The sequence below is a fragment of the Naegleria fowleri genome, assembly GCF_008403515.1.
Source record: "Naegleria fowleri strain ATCC 30894 chromosome Unknown tig37, whole genome shotgun sequence".
NCBI lineage: Eukaryota > Heterolobosea > Eutetramitea > Acrasida > Naegleriidae > Naegleria > Naegleria fowleri.
In genome coordinates, this window is record NW_025407969.1 from 246,434 (window position 1) to 269,046 (window position 22,613).

At 37.0% G+C, this 22,613-nt stretch overlaps 10 protein-coding genes across 10 annotated transcripts; 6 read left to right on the top strand and 4 right to left on the bottom strand.

Annotated features, from left to right (window-relative positions):
• Nucleotides 1-11: 11 nt before the first annotated feature.
• FDP41_004411 (uncharacterized protein) lies at nucleotides 12-2,477 on the bottom strand (the record flags this gene model as incomplete). Its single annotated transcript, XM_044707823.1, has 1 exon — nucleotides 12-2,477. The coding sequence occupies one exon, from the start codon at nucleotides 2,475-2,477 to the stop codon at nucleotides 12-14; it is 2,466 nt and encodes an 821-aa protein (XP_044561225.1).
• Nucleotides 2,478-2,558: 81 nt separating this feature from the next.
• Nucleotides 2,559-5,629, bottom strand: FDP41_004412 (uncharacterized protein; the record flags this gene model as incomplete). Its single annotated transcript, XM_044707824.1, has 6 exons — nucleotides 2,559-4,104; nucleotides 4,181-4,609; nucleotides 4,690-4,925; nucleotides 5,023-5,152; nucleotides 5,249-5,324; nucleotides 5,458-5,629. 6 exons carry the CDS (start codon nucleotides 5,627-5,629, stop codon nucleotides 2,559-2,561), a joined length of 2,589 nt encoding a protein of 862 aa, XP_044561226.1.
• Nucleotides 5,630-5,728: 99 nt separating this feature from the next.
• Nucleotides 5,729-8,843, bottom strand: FDP41_004413 (uncharacterized protein; the record flags this gene model as incomplete). The annotated part of the gene is made up of 2 exons (XM_044707825.1): nucleotides 5,729-8,509; nucleotides 8,583-8,843. 2 exons carry the CDS (start codon nucleotides 8,841-8,843, stop codon nucleotides 5,729-5,731), a joined length of 3,042 nt encoding a protein of 1,013 aa, XP_044561227.1.
• A 334-nt stretch (nucleotides 8,844-9,177) lies between these two features.
• FDP41_004414 (uncharacterized protein) lies at nucleotides 9,178-13,466 on the top strand (the record flags this gene model as incomplete). Its single annotated transcript, XM_044707826.1, has 9 exons — nucleotides 9,178-9,204; nucleotides 9,254-9,578; nucleotides 9,748-9,831; nucleotides 9,909-10,155; nucleotides 10,214-10,403; nucleotides 10,450-10,532; nucleotides 10,616-11,046; nucleotides 11,101-12,674; nucleotides 12,771-13,466. The coding sequence occupies 9 exons, from the start codon at nucleotides 9,178-9,180 to the stop codon at nucleotides 13,464-13,466; spliced, it is 3,657 nt and encodes a 1,218-aa protein (XP_044561228.1).
• An 82-nt stretch (nucleotides 13,467-13,548) lies between these two features.
• Nucleotides 13,549-14,007, top strand: FDP41_004415 (uncharacterized protein; the record flags this gene model as incomplete). Its single annotated transcript, XM_044707827.1, has 2 exons — nucleotides 13,549-13,658; nucleotides 13,830-14,007. The coding sequence occupies 2 exons, from the start codon at nucleotides 13,549-13,551 to the stop codon at nucleotides 14,005-14,007; spliced, it is 288 nt and encodes a 95-aa protein (XP_044561229.1).
• Nucleotides 14,008-14,237: 230 nt separating this feature from the next.
• FDP41_004416 (uncharacterized protein) lies at nucleotides 14,238-15,914 on the top strand (the record flags this gene model as incomplete). Its single annotated transcript, XM_044707828.1, has 2 exons — nucleotides 14,238-14,470; nucleotides 14,618-15,914. The coding sequence occupies 2 exons, from the start codon at nucleotides 14,238-14,240 to the stop codon at nucleotides 15,912-15,914; spliced, it is 1,530 nt and encodes a 509-aa protein (XP_044561230.1).
• Nucleotides 15,915-16,083: 169 nt separating this feature from the next.
• On the top strand, nucleotides 16,084-16,368 carry FDP41_004417 (uncharacterized protein; the record flags this gene model as incomplete). The annotated part of the gene is made up of 1 exon (XM_044707829.1): nucleotides 16,084-16,368. One exon carries the CDS (start codon nucleotides 16,084-16,086, stop codon nucleotides 16,366-16,368), a length of 285 nt encoding a protein of 94 aa, XP_044561231.1.
• Nucleotides 16,369-16,561: 193 nt separating this feature from the next.
• On the bottom strand, nucleotides 16,562-17,842 carry FDP41_004418 (uncharacterized protein; the record flags this gene model as incomplete). Its single annotated transcript, XM_044707830.1, has 1 exon — nucleotides 16,562-17,842. The coding sequence occupies one exon, from the start codon at nucleotides 17,840-17,842 to the stop codon at nucleotides 16,562-16,564; it is 1,281 nt and encodes a 426-aa protein (XP_044561232.1).
• Nucleotides 17,843-17,994: 152 nt separating this feature from the next.
• On the top strand, nucleotides 17,995-20,184 carry FDP41_004419 (uncharacterized protein; the record flags this gene model as incomplete). The annotated part of the gene is made up of 7 exons (XM_044707831.1): nucleotides 17,995-18,001; nucleotides 18,156-18,349; nucleotides 18,540-18,545; nucleotides 18,680-18,968; nucleotides 19,078-19,311; nucleotides 19,371-19,926; nucleotides 20,025-20,184. The coding sequence occupies 7 exons, from the start codon at nucleotides 17,995-17,997 to the stop codon at nucleotides 20,182-20,184; spliced, it is 1,446 nt and encodes a 481-aa protein (XP_044561233.1).
• Nucleotides 20,185-20,367: 183 nt separating this feature from the next.
• Nucleotides 20,368-22,545, top strand: FDP41_004420 (uncharacterized protein; the record flags this gene model as incomplete). Its single annotated transcript, XM_044707833.1, has 1 exon — nucleotides 20,368-22,545. One exon carries the CDS (start codon nucleotides 20,368-20,370, stop codon nucleotides 22,543-22,545), a length of 2,178 nt encoding a protein of 725 aa, XP_044561234.1.
• Nucleotides 22,546-22,613: the final 68 nt, after the last annotated feature.

Here is a 22,613-nt window from a genome sequence, read left to right on the forward strand (position 1 = left end):
TCTCCATTGAATCACACGTCTTCCATCTTTTCCAAATGCTTGCTATACAACTTGAGCATTAACAAGTCAAGAGCAATTTGTTGTTGTCTTGTACATTTTCCTGTCACATGAGAGAGTAACATGAAGGTTGAATCATCAAGATCGTCAATGTGTGTGGTGCTGCCAACATCTCCCTTAATGGATTTCATGGTTTGTTTTTGTTCTAATTCAGTAAAGAGTTGAGAATATTGCTCGGAAGTGACATGTGTTGAGAAAGGGATCTTTCTAAATGAAAACCACCATTTAGCAGCATCTTCTAATTGATTCAATGCCAAGCATGTAGTTGTGATGTTAAAGGTAATGCTTGCTTGTAGATCGTACATGATCTTTTTAAAGTTGTCATCGTTGAACGCTTTCTCTGGAAGTAATGCTAGACTTTTCTTTAACAATTTCATGGCGTCACTTTCTTGATGTCTACAAATAAGAATGAGGGCCTTGTTGTTGTAAATGATGGATTTTACAATTCTAGAAAGGCTACTATTGTCTTTTCCTTGCAAAACAGAGTCAAGTACCAACTCACACTCACTGAGTGGTCGTTCAAGAGCCATCAACGCATCACATTTGTACAATTTGAAAGGCCAAATATCTGGTGAATCACTTCCTAGCTTCTTCAACACAAAGTCACACAATGCAAGTGCCTTCTCGAAATTATAGGTCTGAAGTAAGCAATAAATATAAACTCGAAGTAATATGAGAGGAGAAACGAGCTCATCTGGATGGGTCTTTTCTGGATTTTGATTCAATCTTCCCCAACACTTTTCATTGTCACTGACTGAGAGAAGGTTTGTAAGAATGTATTCAAAACATTGGCATGCATTTTGAAAGTTTTCCTCCTTCAGCACGCAGAGTCCAATTTGATAAAGAATGAGTATTGGATTAATAGAAATGTGTTCCTTTTCAGAGGGAGAGAGACTAGAGTGGTTTTTTGTCAAAATTTGATAAATGTCTTTGAGTATTTTTCGTTTGGAATACAATTCTCCAACCCATTCCTTAATTTTGCAAATATTGTACATCGATTCTACTTTGGATTGAACGTTTTCTGTTTTTTCGAGATCACAGGCCTTTTGGAACCAAATTAAACCATCGACCAAATTCCATTCCTTAATACAAAGTAGAGAGATTAATTTACAACTATGAATAAGATAGGTGTGTTCATGTCTGTCTTGTGATTGAGCAAGCTGTGTGACTTGTAAAAAATATTCTTTAGAGGTCTTGACATTATCTTCTTCCAAGAAAATAATTCCTAAAAGGAAAAGAGATGGAATGTAATCAGTCATGCAATTACAAAGAAATTTTGCTTCTTCAAATTTTCGCTCCTCAATTAATGCTAGAACAATATGAATATTATTTGTTCTTTCACATTCCAAAATGGCCATTTCCAAGTTGGTACAACTGTTGAGTACACATAAATTGGTGAGCTTTTTCAGTACAGTGGATACCACTCCCTTGTTGGTTGTCGATATGTATGAGGTCCTTAAAATCTTGGAATATTTTCTTTTCTCCAAAAGTAAAGAGTTGAGATAATTAAAAGCTTTGAATATATGTACATGCAAATTCAGAAATGGATAAATTAATTGAGTATCTGCAAAATCCAAATAATCTAATAAAGTTTTAGAGTAATCAATCATTGGCAAATTAATAGATGAAGATTTTTTCCTCTTTTTTGTTCTGGGTGCCAATTGTTCTTGGTCTTCAAACAAGTATCCAGAAAAGTTTTGTTCGATAGCGTCCTGCAATGAGTCAAAGTAATCAAAATCTTTCAACTCTTTTCTCACAAATTTCTTCAGCACAATATTTAAACAAAATTGCAATGAATTATTCAATGAATAAATGATGTCTTTGATTGTCATTTCATGTGCTGGAGATTGATGATTCAATACAAGATTATTGTACACACCGATGACATAGGCCTTCAATCCAAAAATTAAAAACACCATATCATGATGAGAAAGCGTATCCTTCCTGGAAAGAGCATCCAAAACTCGATGAAGATGAGAAATATAGCCTTCGAGTGCATCACTGGATGATGTTTTTCCTGAGCCCTCGTCATTCAATACGCGGAGTGAAGGGTTGTTGTTCAAGATGGAGCAAGTGACTTTATCAATCATGAAGGATAAATAACATATATCGTTTCTTAATTCTACTAATTCTCCGTTATGATCATGAGACCTCGAAGAATTGTCTTTCTCGGTTCGGAACGATTTTGCTTTTTCAAACTCATCAATGCGCTCCAAAATGGTTCCATATTGTCCCTTCTCAAACATTGATTTCAATGAATGATTCTTTGAGTTGTTCATCACTTTCATCCATTCTTTCATCCATGATGGAACGAATAGATTCCGAGATGAGTTGTTCTCATCGTGGCTGTTCCAATCCGATCGGTGGTGGTCTCCATCCGAGGATGATGACATGAACGATCGAAAGGCTTGTTGCAACATTTTTTTCTTTCGAAATAAGTACTTGTTCCATTCATCACGAGAATGAATTTATTGGACACTTGTGTCATGAATGATGACATTTTACCATTCTTCCCAGTTATCACTCCAACCGTTGTTGGCATTCGATGTTTTCTTATTGGAATTCTGTGAAGAGGTTGTTGTCTTGTTGGCTGTGTTTTGTGTCTTGTTGGAAGTACTTCCTGACGTTGGCATTGGACTCGTTCTATTCTGTTGAACACTCGCATTCGTTGATGTAGTTGTCGCTGTGGTTGGTTGCATAAGATTTGTTTTTTTGGAAGTTGGTGGATTACTTTGCATGGAGGAAAAAAAGTCATCTTCCAACAAATTGTTGTTACTTGTGTTCGATGTGCTCTTGTTCACTGTTGTTGTGCCTGTTGTGGAGTGACTTAGTTTTAAGGGTTGAGAAGTCGTTTTGTTTGGTTGTTGTGAGGATTGTTTCGATGAAGAGGGCACAATGGAATCCAAATTATCCCAACTGCTCCAATCATCATCCAATAGATCTGAAGATCCAGTGGTCATATTTCCCAAAGCGTTGGAATTAGTGCCACTGTCGTCTGACATGTCGAAAAAGTCATCGAATGGATCATTATTTGTCGTTTTTGCTAATTTCAAACTATTGGTTGCTTTTTGTGGCTCTAATTTCTTATTCATGTTTGGAGAAGAAGATGTATTCGATTTTGCCTGAAGACTGGCAGTCATTTGACTGAATGGATCTTGTTGCTGTGATTGCGTTCTTTGTGGTTGTTGAGGTTGTGTAGAGCTGTTCGAAAGTACAACAGGTTTATAAATTGGTGTTGTACCTGTTGTTTGTGGAGCACTTGTTGAGCCATAGGAAGAGGTGATGTTGCTCGTGCTTGTTTGATTACTTGTAGAGCCACTTGATGGTGTTGATGAAGAAGGTTGTGTTGGATTTTCTCCCAACACTTTGGTTTTGAGAGATTTCATGGCCCAAGAGAAGTAATCAGATCCAACATTTGAAGAGTCACTACCGCCTTGATTCTGGCCACCACTCGTCAATGTTGAATTTGTCTCTGCATTTCTTTCACTGTTAATAATTTCATTGAAATTTGGTTGTTCTGAAACTTCGGAAATGGTTTTCAAAAAATCGTTTAACACAACAAATGCTAAATCTCTGACTTGCTTTTCGGGATCGACTGTGAGTGACACAACAAATGGCAATGCCTTCACCGCCATGTCACTGACAGAGTAGTATTGTTTTGTTGAAAGAAGTGCTTTCAATGAAGACAATCTGGAATGCACAAATGGATCTTTCAAGCTTCTCACAAATGCAGCCAACAAAATTCTCTTTCGAGTTTTTTCAGAAAGGTTTGGGGCAAGTTTTCCAAATGCAATAATTGTGTTCGTTCGGATGGCATTTTCCTTGTCACCTTGAAGTGCCCACATATATCGCACGACACTGTTGTCAATGGTCTCTTCTTTAAGTTTTGGAACAATAGCGATCATTGATTTCACAGTCATTTCTCTCAAAATTGGTGAGGTATCTCTAAATCCTTTTGAAACGTGCTCATACACATTCTCTGCTTGATCTTGTGTTAAATAAATAGCAATATGGTCAATGCCTTTGAGTAAATTCACACGAACAGTTCTATCAGCAATCTCAAATAAATCCAAAACCTTTGGAATGAATACCGTCTTGTATTCATCTTCATTCAATAAGGTACCCAGTTTCATGATTGGCACAATTGCTTTTTTGTCCTGCAGTTCCGAATTTGATCAGCTGTATCAAACTGGGCAAAACTTTGTTTTTCATGTTGTTTCGTGGTAATTGTGGTAGTAAATCTGGAAGTCTGTTGAGAAATGTTTCCACAGAAATTGCATCTTTGATTGTGATATTTTCCAAAAACAGTTGAAGTTCAATGAGAGAATTATTAAAGTATGGATTTTCCAACAAGTTTGACAATTCCAATCTCATCTTAACGTTCTTATCAGTGAGTTGATCAAATGCCACACGAAGTGTTTTTGGAATCTTGGGTAGATTAATTTTCTTCAAATCATCAGGTACATTCATTGGTCCTTCAAATATTTCATAAATTAAGCAAGCAAATCCCCATGAATCAATTTTTGAAGGATTAGCATCCACATAATCCCATCTAATAGAAATACAAATTATCCAATTTCATTTGATATATTTTAAGTATATATTTAAATATAGCCATCACATAAAACAAACCTTTGTGATGCAACTTCTAAAGGTCTGTACTTGTTGGGAATGTAATTGAAAAATCTTTTCACAGGAACTCCATATGCAGCTTCTGAAGGATTCACTACTCCACCATTGCTGCTTTGGAATGATGTTAAAAAACCTAGCTCACCGATCTTCCAATCTCCTCCGATATCTACAAATACAGAATCAATGTTCACATTACAATGATATAAATTATTTCCGTGCAAAAACATGAGAGCTTTCTATATGTGTATTGAAGAATATAAATGTCATTAGATGTTTATGGTGAGATCACCAGTTGACGACAATAATCTTGAAAATAATGTTTGAAAAACATACAGCTACTTGATAAAGTCCCCAAGCGATCATCTCGGGAGCTGATAATTGTGTTTTGATATTTTGAATTTCAACAGATAATGGAACCACATATTCCGTTACGATGAATATTGTGTTACTTAATTCTACACCACTACGTTGGTAATGAATGCGTTCGAATGCAGTCATGAGCAGCATTAATTAATACAAATGAATATTTCAAACATTTCAATTCGATTCAAAAACATACTCTAAAAAGGTTACAACGCTCGGATGGCGAATCGCACGCAATCGTTTGAGACTTCCTTTTGCCAATTCGATTTTATCTAAAATATTTTGTAATGGTCAGTTATTCAAACGGCGTTCAACGTGATGATGATTAATATAATTATTATTATAATAATAATAATAAATGAGAAATTAATTTCCAAATCAATAATTTAAACAAACTCAACATACCCTGTGGAGTGGTGTTATCAAAGTCAAATTTGAAAATCGTAACCACTTCATTGTCTGATTTCCTTTTTCCACGATGTACTTTCCACAGAAATGTCTCGGCATAAACATCCTCAATATCATATGGAAATTCCTTCTTTCCGAGCAGAGCTCCTACTTGTTGAGCGTTTCCCATGTTGAATGTGAGATAATTTTTTGTAATCTTATTTGTGAATACGCAAAGCACACGTGGCTTCTTTATTAGAGGGAGTAATTGTGGAGGATATAGCTTAGGTCACCTTCTTGTGTGAGGATTGGAAGAAGGTCTTCGACTGCTTGTAGTTGTATGACTTGATGTGGTATTTGTCGTTGTTGACTTTTTCTTCTTTTTAGGAGCTGTGTTTTGTGAGGTGTTTGTGGTGTGAGAAAGACTGGATGGTTGGCTGTGATGGTTGCTGAGAGTACTGTTGCTATTTGGAGGACTCTTTTTCGTTATGGAAACTGAACTGATGGGCTGATAGAACGAGGTTGTTGGAAGAGCGTTCTCGTTCACAGTAGGAGAAGAATGTTGTTGTTGTGTTGGAGGTGGAGGTTGGTAGATGAATTTAGGATATCCACTATCTTCAAATTGTGAGGAGATGTGGTGAGCATCATAATACTGCTGATGCCTATTAGGAACTTCTGTTTGTATCACTGGTGACGACGAGCTGTAGAGATTATTTCCAAATATTTGACTATTCATGGGACTGATGTTGGTGGTGGCAAATTTTGAATGTTGTTGATCCATGGATGTGGTGGCAACAGCTAATGCATCTTCTTGCCCCTCCTCGACAGTGTCTGCATCTTCTTTCTTTTTCTTGTGTTTTCTCTTGAGTTTGAGTAAATAGTTCTGTAACTCGTTTTGCCTCAATGACTGCTTGAAATATTTCTCTTTCAAGTTCTTGTATTTCTTGACCATATGTTCATATTGCAATCGGTACTTTTCTTTTTCGGATTCATAATGATCTTGGAGCTGTTTAATTTGCTCCTCCAGAAGCTTCTCAACCGAGGTGTTTGCGTCTCGCTTCATCAGCTCTTCTTTTTCTTTCAGCAACAATAGTATTCGATCATCTTGTTCTTTGATTTGATGAGCATAACTGCTTAATTGCGAGCTCATCGAATCCATTTTCATTTCACAGTCATGCAACCGGGACGCGTATGCTTCTTCAAGTTGCAGAGTTGCCGCTTGAGCTTCCTTTGCTAAGTTTGCTCTCTCTGTATCCACGCGAATTTGCAATGCTTCATTATCACCTTGCAATTTCTTGATCTTCTTCTTGAGATGTTCGACTTCTTTGTTGAGATCAACCGTCATTTTAGCAAGATCATCTTCCTTCTTTGAAATTGTTTCTTCCAGTTGTCTAATTCTTTCGTCTCGGGCAGAAAGTCCGAATTCATTTTCTTCTCTCAACAATCGTAATTGATTATTTGCTGATTGAAGCTGTTTATCTTTTTCTCCCAAATCGATTTGAAGCCTTTCTATTGTTCTTGTCATTCTCTTGGTCTGTTCTGCCGCTATCTGTGCCTGTTCGTTGGATACATCTCTCTTTTGTTGAAGCTGCTCCTCAAGTGTATGAACGATAGAGTCAAATTTAAGACGTTCTTCTTCTCTTGCTCTGGCATCCTCGCTTAATTTTCGCTGTAAATTTTCGATAACATTCTCGAGTTCTTTCTTGATAATTATCTTGTCGTTCTCAGTCTCTTCCAGTCTCTTTTTACTAAGCTCAAAATCTCTTGTAATGTTAGAAAGATGATGATTTCTGACAGAAATAAATTCAACAGCTTTGTCAACAACGGATTGATGATCCCTAGTATTTTTGATTATTACGCCCGACTCCAGCAACAACACCTTCAAGCGATCAACCGCCTCAATTAATTCTGTGTGATGAGCTGTGATTGTTTCTGTTTTCTTACTCTCTAAGTCTATTACTTTTTGGCTCTCTTGGATGACCATTTGCATTTGTGCAATTCTCATTTCATATGATCTTATCAGGTCTTCATTCTCTTGAGTTTTATGATTTAATCGTTTGGTGACTTCCTCCAATTCTTGTCTCAGCTCAGAATAATCATATGAATTCTCGTCTCCGTACTTTTCCTTTAGTTTATCAAGAGAATTTTCCAAGCTTTGTAACTTGTCATTTGCTTGTGACAGAGAATCTGTAATTCTATCAATTTCCATTTGTTTTGTCTTGATGATTTGTTCCCTTTGTTGCAATTGATCACGAAGGTAATTCACTTGACTTTCAGCGTCAATCTTCAATTTTGTCATTGTTTCAACATTGCTTTCAATGTTTTTACGCACCCTAGTTTCAGCCATCACTTGCTTCTCGAGTTCTATTTTATCGGCTTTGATCTTTTCACTCTTGTCTTCGAGGTCTTTGATAATGTTCTCGAGTGTTTTTGTTTTTTCTTCCAGCATAGCAATTCGTTCTTGTGTAGCACTATCGTCATCACTGTCTCGGAGTGAATCGAGAGTAAGGACCTTTTCTCTTTCATAGCCATGGAGAGCAGCTTCTAAGCGTTCATTTTCTTTCTTTAAGTTATTGATAACGATCATGTGGTCTTTGTTGGTTTGCTTCTCATGAGATAGAGATTTGAAGACACTAGACAGAACATTTTTGAATTCCTTATAGGTCGCAACAAATTGATCTGTTTCAAGATCTTTTTCAATCAGATCGTTATTGATCATTTCATAAATATTTTCAATGCTTTGATGTCGTAGCATGTACATTAGGTTTTTCAAATCAGTTAAAATGACATAACTAGCTTTTGAGACACACTTCAAAGATAAGGCTTTCTCTTCTTCATATTTTTCACGCAATTCTTCCTCTCTTTGTTTTTGTTCTTTGAATATCGATTCAAGTCGTGCCGTATGTTTTGCTTGTAATTCTCGATATGCCTTTCGCCACATGTCTAATTCTAATTTTAATTCTTCGGCATGATTCGTTAGTTTAAGAAGAGCCTCCGTGTTGTCATTTCCTCGTATCGGAGTGTCTGCAAATAAAAACGAGGAAAAAGCAGAATGTTGATCTTCCACAGGCTATTTTTTTGAATTTGATAGAAACGGCAAAAGAAATTGGAATTGACCGAAAGGATGATCAAAAATTCCTTACCTTTATCGTGGAGGAAAATAATGGAAAGTGAGGAAGCTCTTTTACATGTTCTTTGTCTTGTTCATTGGACGATGAAAAGCACCTTCCCTCACTGGAAGAATTGAGAGGTGAGGGTGCAATATCGTGATCATTTTGTAGGTTATTTGCAAGGCTAAACCGAACACCCCCGCCGCTCACAGACGAAGGAGAAAACGTCGATGATGAGGAAGAGGGTGATTTCGAAAAGGACAGTCCAGCCCAAGAAGAGGATGATTCTTCCATTTGCATGTATTTTTTTGTTTTTAGGAGGCGGGAAAAGAGCTTTCCCGCCCAAATATTACGAACTACCCTTGGTGTTGAGTTGGTTTGAGGAAATATAATGCTAATTGTGAGTCTAAGTGGATATTTGAAAGGGAAAGAACGAGAAGTTGCCACTGCCACTGATCAACCACCACTTTCGAAATCATATCCACATCGCTCCAATTCAAGCTTTCTTAAAAAAATCAAAAAACTTTTCTTGTGATTGTTTTTTCTTGTGTTGTTGAACCGTCTGATTTTTCCTCTCGCCATCATCATCACCTCTCTATAACTTTCTCATCATCTGGAGACTTACGGGATGAGTATCAATAGGAGTGAGGAAAAGGTTTGTAATTGTTCATCACGATGAGCCGATGATCATTGACTAATATAAGTCTATTCTCATCAAACCGCCTTCTTCCAACAAGGCTTTGCAAGAGCCTTTGTTGATCAACTCCAAAACATCGGATGATGAAAGTGAGGATCTATTGAGTGGAGGAAATCTCCAAACGTACAATACAGACAATGGTACATTCAATAACCCAGGAAAGGTAGAAAAGCATGATTTGAAATCAACAACAAGAGTGATCCGTGTCAATGACCACGTTGCTAATCAACCCTTCAAATTTCCAAAGAATGACATCAAGACAACCAAGTATACCTATTTGAATTTTATATTTAAAAACTTGTGGGAACAATTTCATCGTTTCGCGAATTGTTGTAAGTTTATGATTGTTTCAATAATTATTTCGATGGAGAGAGACTCATTGCGGATCACGTGAAACAACTATTTTCGAATGTTTATTATTTTGTCGTTCGATAATTCAATTGATTCTTGACATTTCATGATGGAATTCGGAATGTACATGACCTATTATCAACGATACAGACTTTTTGGTAATTGCTATTTTGCAGTTGATTCCCACACTATCGCCAACTGGTCAATTTACGACATTTATTCCGTTGGGAATGGGTAAGTGGGAATTGTTCAAAAATTCATCATAATGCTCATGATCGTTCACAAAATATTATTTTACGAAAACTAACTAGTGTTGATATTTACAATGATGAAGGACGCCTATGAAGACATTAGAAGACGTTATTCCGACAACATTACAAATAAGAGAACGGCTCACGTTTTGAGAGATGGAGTGTTTGTCGACGTGTTTTGGAAGGACGTGCAGACTGGTGACATTGTTCGAGTTTGCAATAGGGAGCCTTTCCCTTGTGATTTGATATTATTATCCAGCAGTGAACATCAAGGCATTTGTTACATTGAAACATCGAGTCTTGACGGGTGAGTATTTGCTTTTGGATAGTTTTTGACTTTAACAATGTGACCACCACTATTCTAGTGAGACAAACTTAAAAATTAGAAGAGCCAGACATGAAACAATGGACATGATTTCACCAAATGTTTTAGAAAACACTCGAATGACATTGGAATGTGAAAAACCAAACAATAGATTGTACAAATTTGAAGGAACTCTTATCATGTCAAATGGAAAGAAACTTTCTTTGGATCCTGAACAAGTATGCTTGAGGGTATGTATCATTTAAATATTGCATTTATTGCTAAACTTTTTTTAAGGGCTCCTCTTTGAGGAATACTGATTTCATTATTGGTATTGCTGTTTTTACAGGTCATGATACCAAGCTCATGATGAACACCAAGTAAGTAGTTTTGTTCAACTTAATTTGTGTAATGGTATCAACATAATTTATTCATTTTCATTCTGCTCATTTTCTACCAATAGAGAAACACCACACAAAACAAGTAGAATTGAAAGAATGACAAACAAACTTGTGTTGCTTGTCCTTGCTTTAGAAATTACTCTCATTGTTATTTGCGACATTTGTCTCATGATCTGGACAGCCAACAATGGAAAAATGTGGTATTTATTCAAGAACTTCAATGTGAATGCCGGTGAGGTTGCATGGATTGGATTTAAGGGCTTTTGGACTTTTCTTATTTTGTTGAACAACTTGATACCTATTTCTTTGTACGTGTCTATTGAGGCTGCCAAGCTTGTGCAAGGCATCATCATCAGCAAAGATTTACAAATGTATCACGAAGACACAGACACTCCTGCTAACGTTAGATCTTCTGCCCTTAACGAAGAATTAGGTCAAGTTAATTTTATTTTCTCTGATAAGACTGGTACATTGACTGAAAACAAAATGGACTGTAAGTACTAATATGAAAATATGTATTCTAATTTATTATTGACAACATTGATAGTTATGAAATGTTCAGTTGCAGGTGAACTTTATGGAACGGGTGTCACAGAAATTGCTCTTGCAGCTGCAAAGAGAGAAGGAAAAGTCATTGCTGATAATAGACCACCTCATGTTAAGAATAATCCAAATTTCCAATTTTATGATGAAAGGCTCATGAATGGTGTATGGCAAAAAGGATCAAATAGAGCTGTTATTGAAGATTTCTTGAGACTTCTAGCTGTTTGTCATACTGTAATTCCTGAACGAGGAAAGGGCCAAGAAATTATTTATCAAGCGTCATCTCCAGACGAAGCTGCCTTAGTTAAAGCAGCCAAATACTTGGGAGTAGAATTTATTGCAAGAACTCCAAATGAAGTCACAATTAGGTTGAATGGTGTTGACGAAACGTATCAAGTATTGGATATCATTGAGTTTTCGAGTGATAGAAAACGCCAATCTGTAATCGTTAGAGATCCACAAGGAAAACTCATATTATTGTGTAAAGGAGCAGATTCTGTCATTTACCCACTTCTCAAGCAACCACAACCCTATGGTGACATCACTTTGAAGCATCTCGAGATTATGGGAACAGAAGGTTTGAGAACTCTATTGTGTGCTAAAGCTTATCTTGACGAAGCAGAATACGAGCAATGGCATAAACAATATGAGGAAGCCAAAACTTCTCTCGAGGACAGAACAGCCAAAGTGGAAACAACAGCAGCCAAGATTGAAAAGAACATGGAATTAGTTGGCGCAACAGGTATTGAAGATAAGTTACAAACCGGAGTTGCAGACACTATCTACGAGTTAGGAAATGCTGGAATCAAAATTTGGGTCCTCACAGGAGACAAACTTGAAACCGCTATTAACATTGGTTTCGCTTGCGATCTGTTAAACTCTGCTATGAGCATTCTTGTTGTAGAGGGTCACACCTATTCAGATATTAAGGAATTTTTGGAGACAAGTTTGAATGCTGCTAACAATGCAAAGGAAAGTGAGGATGTACTTGGCTTAGTTGTAGACGGAGAACGATTGCATTCGATCTTAGAAGATCACACCTTGAGAGAGGTTTTCCTTCAACTTGCTATCAAGTGTAAATCTGTGGTTTGTTGCCGTGTTTCTCCAAAACAAAAAGCCGATGTTGTTCTATTGGTTAAACAGAACGTAGACAGTATAACACTTGCGATTGGTGACGGCGCAAACGACGTGTCCATGATTCAGTCGGCTCACGTTGGTATCGGCATCAGCGGTGTTGAAGGTCTTCAAGCTGCAAATTCATCAGATTATTCTATTGGCCAGTTCCGTTTCCTCAAAAGATTACTTCTCGTTCATGGTCGATGGAGCTATAGAAGAGTTTCAAAGCTTGTCCTTTATTGTTTCTATAAGAACAGTATTTTATATTTAACACAATTGTGGTTCGTCTTCTTCAACGGATATTCTGGAACAAGTATTCACGACAGATGGACCATCGGTTTGTATAACCTTGTGTTCTCATGCATGCCTATCCTTGTCTTGGCTGTTTTGGACAGAGATGTTCCTGCAAGTGTGGCTGAGAAATTCCCAGAATTGTATTATCAAGGTCACAAGAATGCATTCGTAAGTATTTTACTGTTACAAATCAAATATTCATCAGCTTGCTATACCATGACGGTCATGATTTATATTTTTCAAAAAAAACAACCACCCGTACAGTTCAATGCAAGAGTATTTGTTGGATGGATTGTAAACTCTATTTTCCACTCAGTAGTTTGTTTCTTTGTTCCATTCTTTTGCCTTGTTGGAGCCAAGTTCCCAGATGGGCAAGATATTGACACCTACAGCATTGGTATTGTGGTATATTCTTGTGTTTTAGTGGTCATTACAATCAAAATTGCTTTGGAAACCTCATCATGGACATGGATGCACGTTGTTTTCTACTTGGGAAGTCTTTTGATCTGGCCACTATTTATCTTTGTTTATGGATCTCTCTTCTACGCTTTCCGATTCCCATATCCAGTTTTGAAAGAATTTTATGACATTTTACAGGAATATCGAATTTTCCTTACTCCACATTTCTGGGTCGTTTTGATGGTAACTGTTGCAATTTGTTGTTTACGTGACGTTTTCTGGAAATTCTGGGTTAGAATTCAATCTCGAAAATTGTACTATGAAGTCCAAGCCACACACGACAAGAAATCTAGAGAAGAAATTATGCAACACTTCCCATTCGAAGAAGGTTTGCCTGTCACCATCAAGAGAAAGAGGCGTTCACCACTTGAAGCTCAAAATCTCAAGAAGTTCTTCACCAACATTACCAAACCAGGTGAATATCGTGGTTTCGCTTTCTCTCAAACAGAAAACCAACAAAATCTCATCTCAGAATATTATGGAGACCAAGAGACCAAGTAATATTGACATTCATGCGAAATAAATTATTCAATCAATTTTGTAATAAAGAAATCGACTGTAAGAAAAACTGTTCGAGAAAAAAATGCAAGCAGCCAATAATCCAGTGTATCGAATTGTGGCGACCGCCGAGACTCCTGAGGAGCTTGAAATGGCCAAAGTGGAAGCCTACACGCTTAAAGATAACTATAGTCAGTGAGTATTTTTACAAATCACGATGATGGTGGTGATGAACATTGGAATTATGGCATCGGAATTATCTTTGGCAATCCTTCATATTATTTTAAATATATTCCTATTTATCTATTTAAATTAAAAATTATTGGATGAAATAATATTGGATGATCCACACTCTCAAAACATTAGTATGGTCAAACAATGTTTCAAGGACTGTATTGGTCTTGAATTCAAACACAATGATATTCATTCAGGAGAGTCGATTTGTGAAAATCGGTGTGTGGCTAAATACATGGAAGCATTAGATTTGGTCAAGAAAACACTCGCAGAAATTGAATCCCAAGAACCATCTAATAATGTTCAGTAACAAGTTTTGGACAATATTCCTAAAATCAAAATCTTTTCATGCTTGAACGATTTCATATAACTGGCACAACTCTGAAGAGGAAAATACGTTGTGACAATTCGGTCCAAGGTGAATGACCACTTTGGATACAAACATGTTCAATCAATCACCGTGATGAATGTGGTTTGCTACAGCTGCTTAATGGAAACGAATATTGAAAATTAATTTATTAAAAAATAAATAAAAAAATAATGAATCCATCATGTGATCAACTTAAAGACCAGAACGAAGAGGAAGAAGAAGCCGTTCGATTGGTGCCAAGAAAAACAAAGAATCAAAAACAATCGGTTGTTGGTCCTTACCAGAACAAAATTCAAAAACCTTCACATGCCATGCTAAATCGACATCGGAATTCCAAATACATGCTCAATTCGAGTCCTGATTTTTTACAATTAGCAAAACAGTATCCATTCTTTGCGCAATAGTAAGTACATGTGATTTATAATATAAAAAATTAATAGTAATATAAATCTAATATTGTCATATATATGACAATATTATTATTAAATTTAATTGTAACATATATTACAATATTCATTTCCAAATTAATTTAAATACTCATTCGAAACAGTGTGAATGAACAAGGATCGATCGATTGGAAAAATGCAGAATCTGTCATGAATCTAACCAAAGTTCTATTAAAGCATGATTTCAATATTGAGTGGAGCTTACCATTAGATCATTTGTGTCCTCCTGTGACCAATCGAGCAAATTACATTCATTGGTTGAACGATTTATTAGAGCTTGAAAAATCCAATGACACTGCCAATGCAACCAATGGACCCATTGTTGGAATTGATGTTGGAACTGGAGCAAGTTGTATTTATCCTCTTCTTGGTCACAAAATGTATCAATGGAAATTTATTGCTACCGACATTTCAGAAGAAAGTTTGATGATTGCAAAAGAAAATATTATGAAAAACAGTGAGTCTTTCCAAGAATCGATCTATTTGGTACATGTCGATGAATCGAGTCAAGATATTTTGAAAAACATTCTCTCGAATATTGAATCCATGCCTCAACAAAAACCCTCCTCTTGGTTACAACCTTTGACACGAGTTGATTTCACCATGTGTAATCCACCTTTTTTTGATCAAAATGAACCTGTGAATAGAAATCCCAAGAATGATTGTCGAGGAAATTCCAATGAGATGGTCACTGTGGGAGGTGAAGAAACTTTTGTGAAACGAATGATTGAGGACAGTGTGTTCTTAATGACTCACAAAAGATCCATGTCCATCTTTGAACATTGTTGGTTCAGTTCCATGTTGGGAAAGAAGAAGACTTTACAACCACTGAGAGAATACATTGCACAATTGAATGCAGGTGAAATGAAACTCTTAACTTCCCACAATGATGATGAGGACAACCACAATCAACATCAGCTCCAGATTATTTTTCACACCACAGAATTTGTTCAAGGAAAAACGTCACGATGGGGAATTTGTTGGAAATTTCAAGAACATTCTTCAAGAATATCCTCCTCAGCGGCCATTCTTCAAGCATCGAGCTCAGCATCCTCCATGGTGAGTTCGATTACTGTTCAAAGAGACATGTATCAAACTGTGACCAAAGGTTTTGCAACCGCAGGTGCCGTATTGACCTCTATCTACGAAACATTGTTAAAACAGAAAGAATTTATTACGGTCAAGAGTAAAGATCAACTCATGGCAACTATTAAGGGATATTTAGATCAAGACACGAGAGAAGCGTTTGAGATTAGTATCATTCAGACTCAACCGAAACGATTTTCTGTGAAAACTAGTTACAAAGGACCTTCCGTGAGCTCTGGTGAATCGTTTATTTCTCCGTCCTTTCAAAGAATGTATGACCTATTGAGCAAACAAGTGTTTTGTCATTGCGTGTGATCAAGTTCATTCAAGTCAGCTAAATTTCCAAAATAAAAGTGGAAACAAAATTATCTTCAAATTACAATTAATTGTTGGATTGGTTAACATTCTTAACCTCAGATATGTCACGTCGTTTCAATATTGAGAATGTTTATTCAATATAAATAAACAAAGCGATATTAAAAAAATGCTCTTTTACAGCTTCTTCAAAACACTCGTCGACAAGGAAGTCATTGTTGAATTGAAGAATGATGTATCGCTCCGAGGAACGTTGCATAGTGTGGATCAATATTTGAATGTAAAATTGAATAATGTACAAGTGGAGGACAAGGAAAAGTATCCGTACTTGTGTTGCATAAAGAATTGTTTTATTAGAGGAAGTACGGTGCGTTATATTCAACTTCCAGTAGCAGATGTCGATACGGAAGCTTTACAGGATGCAACCCGAAAGGAACATATGCGTAAGAAATAATCATAAAGTATGCAACCCGATGATATTGAATATATTTATTTAATTGATGATGATTGCATCCGATCATTAGATAGCCTTTTCATCATCATAATACCACAGCATTTAATATATCACGACTAATTCGATACAATCCTAAATGAAATTTTCAATGCATTCCACATATGCTATCATCATCATGATTTTTGTGTCATTCCTAGAGCAATACCTTGGAAAGCTTACAAATGTGATTTGGACCAGTTCTACAACAACCACCTACAATTAGACGTCTGTGAGGATGCTGATCCCTCCAAGCTTTAATGAAGGGAATGAAATCTTTCTCGTAGTCCCATTCATTTTCCTTGCTGGGAGGTAGCCAAGTCTGTTGTGAACAATCCCAAATCTCACCACTATTAGGATAAACAATAATTGCCACGTCTGAATTGAGGGCAGAGTCAATATTATCGAGCAGTGATGGTGTAATGGATGGTGACACACAATTTACTCCCATTCCAACAATTTGATAATCTCCATGTGACATGGTTATTTGTGAATTCATCTCATTTACAAACTTGGCACATGAAATTATTGGCTCTCCGTGACCTGTATGTTCACCATCTTTACATTGGAACGATATCAGTATCATTTGTTTTCTTGTCTGTGGTAATTGGTTGTTTGTTTTCAATTCTTTTAAGGCATCAGGAATGACTCGTTCACACAAAATTTTCACCTCTCTCAATACTGGCATGGTTTCCAAAAGTAGAAAATCAGGCTCTTCTCTCAATAATTCTCTCACCCTTGGAAGATGAAATTCATAGATGACTTGTTCGATACCACCCTTGTGTGGTGATTGATCAATTTTGTACAATTCGTCACTCAATTCTTTAATGACTGCATGTACATAATGCTCTCTATTTTCATCCACATCGTCATCCAAATAATCTCCATAATATTCTTTCGCAATGCCAGTAATGTCTGAAATTGAAGCTCCAAAACAGCTCAAACTTGCAGCCACGAATTTCTTCCCAAAAGTGGTATTGATATCAACTTGTGTTGCCTTATTATTTTCGTAGTGTTGGACGGCTTCTTTTGCCATTCGAATCGATTGTCGTAGTGCTTGATTCACAATTTCCTCACTGTGTTTTTTCGTTTGTGGAGAATGATGTGTTTCTGGTTCGTCCTGGTGATGATCATCATTATTCTGATCCGCAATCAATCTTTCATATCTTTCAAATCCTTCCTTTGAAACTTGATAGCTTGCTGTGGTGCAAATATCACATCCTCCTTCGTGCAAATAGGAATCATGCACGTCTTGTATGGCTTTTGGATTCTCTTTTAATAAATGTGCACACCACAACGATGGAGTCAGATGGAATCCTCTCTTGTTTAATTCTGTTGCGATGGCTCCATCCAATATCAACACTCGTCTTTGTGGATGAAACAGTTGTTGAAGCACAGAGTCTTCGTAATTGTGCACTCTTGGTGCTTCTACATACATTTTTTCTCAGCGCGCTGCTTCATGATTTTCCTCATACCACTCGGGTCCAACAAGTGATTGAACTCCTTACTTCCTTATCGGATCTTTCTCATTCGATCACGATCCCTCATCGATTTGCCAGTGAAGGGAGCGAGAATATTCTTGCTGATCGAATGACAAGTAGGTAAATGATGATCATCTACTTGGAGGCCGATCGGATTTTGTTTTTTTGAATTTAAAAAATCTTCATCATGACGAACTCATCCTCTCTTCAGAAAAGCCTGGACGCCATCAAAGGCTTGAATCCAGCTCCAGTTTGGAATTATTTTGTTAGACTCTCTCAATGCCCACGTCCTTCAAAGAAGGAAACAAAAGGCCATTGAATTCTTGAAGGAATATGCCAAGGAGAATAACTTTGAAATCAAGGTGGATAAAGTTGGAAACTGTTTGATTAAAGTACAAGCTACTCCTGGATATGAGAATGCTCCAACTGTTGCTATTCAAGGACATATTGATATGGTCTGTGAGGTAGGTTGTCTTGATGATTCAGGGATTCCGATGGTGATGGCGATAATGTGGTGCCGTTCTCTTTTATCATAATGGTGATAACATTTATGAATTTAACACTACCATCAATTAATTACATTGAACTTGAATTTATCGCTTCATTTATATTGGTTGGATGCAATGATCTTCTTGTTGATGATATCCTTTCCAGAAAAATGTAAGTTTTATTACATGAATGACACTTGGGATTCTCATGCAGCATTCATTGTCATGATACTTCTTGGGATTCTCATCATGCTCATGAAATATAATCGATGTAATTCATACTGTAAAATTTTGAACATTGTTCAGAAAACAACCCAACACGATTTTGATAATGACCCAATCACTCTCCTTCGTACTGAAGATGGAGAATGGATCGAAGCTAATGGAACTACTCTCGGAAGCGATAATGGTATTGGTGTTTGTACAGGATTGGCTCTTGCTGCTGATAAGGACACAATTCACGGTCCAATGGAATTGTTGTTGACCATTGACGAAGAAACTGGCATGACAGGTGTCATGGCATTGACTCCTGACTTTTGCACTGCCAAATATTTGTTAAATTTGGATGCTGAGGAGCTTGGTGCTTTCTATGTTGGTATGTATCGATCTCATGCGGTTTTTATTTTGAATGATTTTCTTTAATGGATGTCATGTTTGTGTGAAATGCTCGGCAATGCTCTTCTTGTTTCTCTCAATTTCAACAGGATGTGCTGGTGGTATGGATACTGTTGCTACATTCAAAGTTGTGGAAGAGGAGTTGACAAATCCATCGGAATATGAGCAAGTATCGATCATGGTTGGTGGTTTGAAAGGAGGTCACTCTGGTATTGACATTCACACTGGTCGTGGAAATGCAATTAAATTATTGGGAAGAACATTAAAATATGTGTTGGATGATGTCACACCCGAGAATGTTAAGGTTTACTACATTGAAGCAGGTATGTGATTCATTTGTGCGATTTGATGTATGGTTGAAAAATATTGAAATATTCGATAGGTTCCAAGAGAAATGCAATTCCAAGAGAAGCTTGGGTTAATGCCTATGTTAGAAAGGATAAATTAGAGGCTGTCAAGCAAAGAGTTGCCTCCTTTGAAAAGCTCGCCTATGGTGAATACAGTGTTGTCGAACCTGGATTGAAGATTTCTGTTCAACCAGTTGAAACTCCAACTACCTCAACCAAGGTCATTACCTCTGAATTGTTGAACAAGTTGATTAGCGTTATTTTTGCTTGTCCTCATGGCGTCATTCAAATGAGTCCTGTTATTGAAGGTCTTGTTGAGACATCAACCAATTTGGCCATCATTACTACACGTGATGGTAAGATTGAATTCTGCACCTCACAAAGATCCAGTGTTGAATCTGCCAAGGTTTATGCTGCTACTGCAGTTGGTTCTGTTTTCAGACTTTCTGGAGCTGAAGTTAAACATGGAGATGGTTATGTTGGATGGCAACCAAATATGGACTCGCCTCTTCTCAAACTCTGTAAAGACGTCTATACTCAAAAGTATGGCTCAACACCAGAGATTAAGGCTATTCATGCTGGTTTGGAATGGTAAGTTTCATGTTGTATACAATGATGATGTGACATTTATGTCAAATGACCACGATTCACGAATCTTTGATTTGCATGTACCAACAATAACCAAACAGCGGATTGCTCTTGGAAACTTATCCAAACATGCACATGATTTCCTATGGACCAACCATTGTTGGGGCTCACTCTCCAGATGAAAAGGTCAGAATTGCTGATGTTTCTCATACTTATGAGTTGACTAAGGCCATTTTGGAAGCTATTGCCAAGCAACATTAAAGAGTTAGTATTATATTTAATTTCCTACGTGTACTGATGTATTCTGTGTAACTAAACGAGGAAATTTTTTTAACTTTGATTTTCAAGTTCTGTCGATGTTGTCTCGAATCAAATCCTTTGGTTTCGAAAACCTCAAGAAACATTTCCCGCCTTTTTTTGTACAACCACCAAATATTAAAAAAAATGACTGAACTAATGAATGGAGAGCGATTAATGCCTTCCTCATCATCCTCTTCAAATATGTTGTCGGGTGAAGAGCAGCGTGTAACTGCTATCGGAGAAGAGGGATCTTCGATGCCCGTAGCCACTGATATCAATACTAAGGAACAACAGGGTGGTGAGAACGGGGTTGAAGGAGAAGAACACAACAATAACAACACATCGTTGATGAGCAATCAGGACGGGAATGAGAGTCCAATAGTGGGCTCACCGAGCGGAAAAGATGCTGCGACAACAAACAATGTACAAGCAACTCAACAAGTCGAAGTACAAACAATCATTCAAGATTCACGAACTCAGATTGACGAATCAGTTGGAGTTATTAAATCTAAAATTCGAGAGGGAACAAAACTTGTCACCAATGTGAAAGTAGAAAGCGACATGGAAGAGAATAAGAGACGACTCAAGTATGACGTCAAGAAAGAGGAAATACAACAAAAATTGAAAAGTGAGGCTATTGTGAGCTCGAAAAAGAATGCAGCAATCCAAATGAAATGGCCTTCTTTGTATGACAAGAAAACTCATCAAGAATTAATGGACAAGCTTTTAGAACAACAAGAAATGTGTTTAAAGGTGATTGAGAGTAAACAAGCTCTCATTAAAGAGCTTGGCCAAGAACTCAAACAGAGAGATGAAGAGTATGTGAAGGCCTTAAAGAAACAGACCAAAGATTTAGATACTCTGATTGAAAGAATGAATGCTCAGGTGAAAGAACTCATCGACTTGTACACGTTAGAGTTGTCCAGAATCGAAACATCTTTCGAAAAAGAGAGAAAAGAACTGATTAAACGAAATTTGGAGGAATTTCAGGCAATTGCAGAAGAACGAAGTAAAAAAGAAGAGAACTATGCTCTAAGTAGAATACAAAAGGTCGACGAATATGAACAACAGCTCAAAGTGCTGGCAGATCAAGAGATGGAAAAGTATGCCAAGAAAAAAAAGGAACTCCTTGATGAAATTCATGAATACGAGCAAGAAATTGACTCAATTAGAGGAGAATACCAACTCATGGCCCAAAAATTGGAATATTACTTTGAAGTACTGGTGGACAGAGTGGAGGACAACAAAACTGCAGTCCGAAACAATCGAGCTCTCTTGGCCAAATTACAAGATCAGTTGAGTGGAATCAAGGCAAAATACATTCGCGACGACAACAAATATAAGGCAGAAAACAATGAGACGACCGAACAATTTAAGAGGCTGAGCATTCAATACAAGGATTTACTACAAAAATTTAAATATTTTGAAGAAGCAGACACCAAGAAGTATAAAGATATTTGGAAAATGAATCAGGAAATTGTGGAGGATTTGGCTGAAAAATTAAAGAAGGCTGACGAGATTATCACCACACAACAGCTTGGCCTCAGGTGGATACCACCAGAGGAAGATATCAAAAGCATTCCAGAAAAAACTCAAGACTATACAACTACTATTCAAGAGACGTCAGTCAACTTGGAGTCCTCATTTTCGGAATCTGTGAGTGAGTCTTCCAAAGACACAGCAACAAATAACACCATGACTCCCGCTGGAGAGACTGTTCGATTAATTTTCGAGACCCTTTGTGACAGTGCAGGGTTTTTAGTTGAGGAGAAGGTTGAAAAATTGTTGCAAAAATTACCTCCTGAAGAGTCAAAGGTGTTGAAAGTTGATAACATTTTGCGAGTCATAGGAATCGATACTCCTGAAGAAACTACTAAGATGATTAACTTTTTTATCCAATGTATTGAAGAAGAAAAAGGAAGCATAGAGGATCTTCATGACATCTCCACAGAGCTCTTGATCAAGATCTTGAGAAAATTTGTTGAGGAGCAAAATAAGAAGGCCATGATGGAGCAAAACGAAAGTGGTAGAAAGAAGAAGGTATTAAGCACCGTCGAAAAAGCGAAGGACAGAAAACGAAAAGAAGAAAGAGAGTTTTGGAAAAGAATGGCACAAATTATTCCAGAATCGAGGTATAAGGTCTGGGGAGCTCTTGAAAGAGGTTTAGAAAAATATGGAGAAATTCTTGCAAAACGAGAGAAGTTAATCACTGAAACAGAAATGATTCGAAAGCAGAACAATGAGCTTCGGGACCTTCTCAATCAATACATGCAGCAGAAAATCAATGAGGAACTATTGGTTCCCACACAAAAGATGTTGTAAAAAACCAGAGACAACCAGACCTGTACAGTTGAATTAAAAACGATCACCGATTAAATTATGTAAAAATC